Below are 3,846 nucleotides of genomic sequence, written 5' to 3'. Positions count from 1 at the left end.
GTCCAATACTATAGTATCCTACTACCCAGTGTCTGTGTACTACTACTCCCACAAGCAGGGATAATCCACCCTTCTACATTGGTAAACTACCTCCTTATACTGCATCATTATTGAAATGGGATTTTGGAACCTATGGAACCCGTTCTAGTGACTGGCTGGTTCCTTAAGGTCCCCTGAGTTTGCTCTGAACAGGGTAGATCTGCATTTTGCTTTGATGCCCCTCTAGCTCATGGAATGAACCCCAGCAGTCCTTAAAGCTTGAGATTCTCCCCTCTGTTGCAGAGTTTAAAACCTTGATCTCCAACCTTTGTCAATCAAGTTGTACGTGTTTTTATTGATTTGTTATCCTTGCTTTTTGCACCATCTTGTTGTCTCTTTGTTGTTATTTCTGTAGTACTACACTCGATGTGGCTTTAAATGAGGGAAACCGCCGTTGCCTTTCGGGTTTAATAAATAAAGGTTTGAAATTAAATGTCCCTGCTTTTACAAGTGCTGCGTAAAGTTGGCACAAATTCTAATAAAAGAATCTGCTGACATACCGTGACGTCACACATACCGTGGTTTGGGGTCCCAGCTCGCGCACACGGGGTCCCAACTCGCGCGCACGGTCCACCACCACCCGGCGAGGACGCTCTTGACTCGACGCGAGCAGCGGGGGAACCTGCGGTGCAGTTGTTCCAAAAGTTCCTCTTTACGCAAACCGTAAATGACCGGCGCGATGCCAAGCTGAAGAAGGCGAAGGTGATCACCGCGGACAGGTCTCTGGTCCCCAGGGTCAGATGCCCTCGTTCCTGCAGACCGGCGAGCGCGAAGCTCACAAAGTTGGGCAGTATGTACACGGCCAGCGGGGTGCCACGCAAGGGCGCCTAAATATTAAAGGCAACCAACTTGTGTCTAACCACGCCCAACTTGCGTCTAGCCACGCCCCCGCGGCGACGCGGCAGCAGCAGCTCCGCTCTGCCGCGGAGCGTGCGCGCGGCAGCATTATATGCCAGTAACCGCCCCTTATTCAGTATCCAGAAATAGCTCAATTGGCAACGCTGCATGGCTGTGGATCCTACGGCTCGTTGCTGGCTAGTTTGATTCCCTTCAATTTTTTTTTTTTTTTTTTTTTTAACGTGCATTCGCATTCTTTCACCGTTAAGTTTAGGCAGTGGTGCAGTGGCAAATTGACAGTAGGTCAAACGCTCCACGCGCGTGCGCGCGCATGCACAGTTTTTTTTGGCTGCTCTCGTCCTGCAGCTGGATACTATTGCCTCACAGCGCGGCCGTCAGCGCGCGGCCCAGAGAGCGCCGCTGGCTCTGCGGCTCTGCAGCTGCATGCTTCTCCGGGAGTCCGGTTGGATAATGCCATGTAAAAAGCGATTGCGCGTACTTCAGCCTCAGTGAGCGAGGTATAACGCCGTTATACCGAGTTATACCAGCACTGCACCACTGAGTTTAGGCATAACTTTAAGCATTGTTTCGGAGTTGGTTAAGGTTAGGCATTGTTTCGGAGTTGCTTAAGGTTAGAAGGGTTAAGTTTAGGCGCTGTTAAGGAGCTGGTTAAGGTTAGAGTTTGACTTAGAGAATGGCAATATTTTTTAACGTGCATTCATTTCGCCGGTTAAGTTTAGGCATTGTTTCGGAGTTGGTTAAGGTTAGGCATTGTTTCGGAGTTGCTTAAGGTTAGAAGGGTTAAGTTTAGGCGCTGTTAAGGAGCTGGTTAAGGTTAGAGTTTGACTTAGAGAATGGCAATAGACAGCCTATTTCCGCGCTGCCGCTCTCTCGCGCTGCCGTGGTCACATGGGCGTATTGGCCAATCAGAGAAACGCTAAACACAAGTTGGTTGCCTAAAATATTCACGCGTGCAGGGCGATGGTCCTGCAGCCCACCTGATGAATGAAGGAATGAATGAAAACTTTATTTAACAGATTGCAGAATGGGTACAATACAGTACGGCTCAATACACACAATTGTTAAGGGGATGCAGACCAGAGAAAGACGTTCGTCTTGTTTACATCAGGGTCCCCCATTTTCAATTCATAGTGACATTTATGACATACATGACATCATGCCATAGGGACATACATGACATACAGGTATATAGTACTGTTACATTTGTGACATATACCATATGCAAATATACAGTACTGTTACCCATAGATCCTGACAGAGAATATATATGATGGGGAGGAGACTGTACATTAGGAGGGGGTGGGAGAGAAATATACATACGGTGGGGAGAGAATATATACATATGATGGGGAGAGAATATACATACGTTGGAGAGAGAATATATGATGGGGAGAGAATATACATACGGTGGAGAGAGAATATATACATAATGGGGAGAGAATTGTTTACACTCTTCTTCTTCTTCTTCTTCTTCTTCTTCTTCTTCTTCTTCTTCTTCTTCTTCTTCTTCTTCTTCTTCTTCTTCTTCTTCTTCTTCTTCTTCTTCTTCTTCTTCTTCTTCTTCTTCTTCTTCTTCTTCTTCTTCTCATCTTCAAAACATATATATATATATATATATATAATATACATACGGTGGGGAGAGAATATATACATATGATGGGGAGAGAATATACATACGGTGGGGACTCAGAGAAGATATACATATGATGGGGAGAGAATATACATATGGTGGGGAGAGAATATATACATATATATACAATAACCACCGAGCACAACGTTATCAACACTATCTTGTGAGTTTTCCCTTTATTCAATTGCTCCCGTCCGCACTCCACGTGTTGTTGTTGTTGTTGGCCCCTGGGGGCCCCGGCGGGGAGCAGCAGACTCAGGGGGATGACCAAGGCGAGGCCCCAGGTCAGGAGCCCCAGGAGCCACGGCCAGCAGTGTCCGTGCGCCGCGCACCGCGTCGAGGAGCTGTAGTACCGCAGCGGGTGGCAGACGGCGAGGTACCGGTCCAGCGCCATAGCCGTGAGCGTCAGGAGGATGTTCGACGCGCTGGCGATCAGGACGGTCACCATGGCCGCGCACAGGGCCGGAGCGGGCCGTGCGCGCAGGTGCGCCTGGAGGTAGAAGACGCCGCCCGTGCCCAGGTGGACCAGCGCGGACACCAGCATGTGGAGGACGAGCACGAAGCGCGCCTGGCCGCGGAGCCGCGCGTCGCGCACTATGGTCCAGTTGATGACGAGGTTGAAGCCCAGCAGGATCGAGAAGGAGACCGTGGACACGTAGAAACGCACGCAGCTGTAGTCCTTTACCTCAGTGGTGCCGTTTGGGTAGGCTGCATCTGGTTGAGCATGCAATAAAACGTCTAACGTTATTACGTCGTAGTCCGGTACGTTTTTTGGATACATAATACCGTTATCTACCGACATGATTCCCTTGTTGTAGAATAGTTTGGGCGGAGGAGTGTATACCTGTACCGTCGACGAGAGAGACTTGCTGCATCGTGGCAGCGCGGTCTGTGCGCTCTCGGTTTGAGCGCCTGTATACTGTCCAACCGTGGTGCGCTCGTCTTGTGTCCCCTCTCTCTCTCTCTCTCACACACACACACACACGCACACGCACACACACACACACATCGCTTCCAAAATGTTCAAACCGAGAGAAAGAAACTAATCTTCAAACAAGCAAAATCCTGTAAACATGCTCCCCTCCCCCCCACCCCATGATTCCCTTGGGCCAGCCAGTGACGACAGTTTTAGATGCTGTACGTTTTTATTATTATTATTATTATTATTATTATTATTATTATTATTGTTATTGTTATTGTTATTGTTATTGTTATTGTTATTATTATATGTAGACACCTGAATATGTCTAACAATAATTCAATGTGTCTAACGTTAATTCCTTGCATTCTCTGTGTTCACGATGACGTTGTGTAACTTG

General features: G+C 48.1%; 1 protein-coding gene across 1 annotated transcript; it reads right to left on the bottom strand.

Moving 5' to 3' along the window:
• Positions 1-546: 546 nt before the first annotated feature.
• On the bottom strand, positions 547-3,329 carry LOC311226709 (uncharacterized protein; the record flags this gene model as incomplete). Its single annotated transcript, XM_084312121.1, is given in 3 exon segments — positions 547-719; positions 722-866; positions 2,733-3,329. Coding segments are annotated over 3 exon segments (915 nt in total).
• Between the last annotated feature and the right edge of the window lie 517 nt (positions 3,330-3,846).

The sequence above is a fragment of the Notolepis coatsorum genome (genome assembly GCF_963971535.1).
Source record: "Notolepis coatsorum genome assembly, chromosome: 4".
NCBI classification, from domain to species: Eukaryota; Metazoa; Chordata; class Actinopteri; order Aulopiformes; family Paralepididae; genus Notolepis; species Notolepis coatsorum.
Note: the sequence above shows the minus strand (reverse complement) of the source record. Positions and strands in the feature narration are given on the sequence as shown.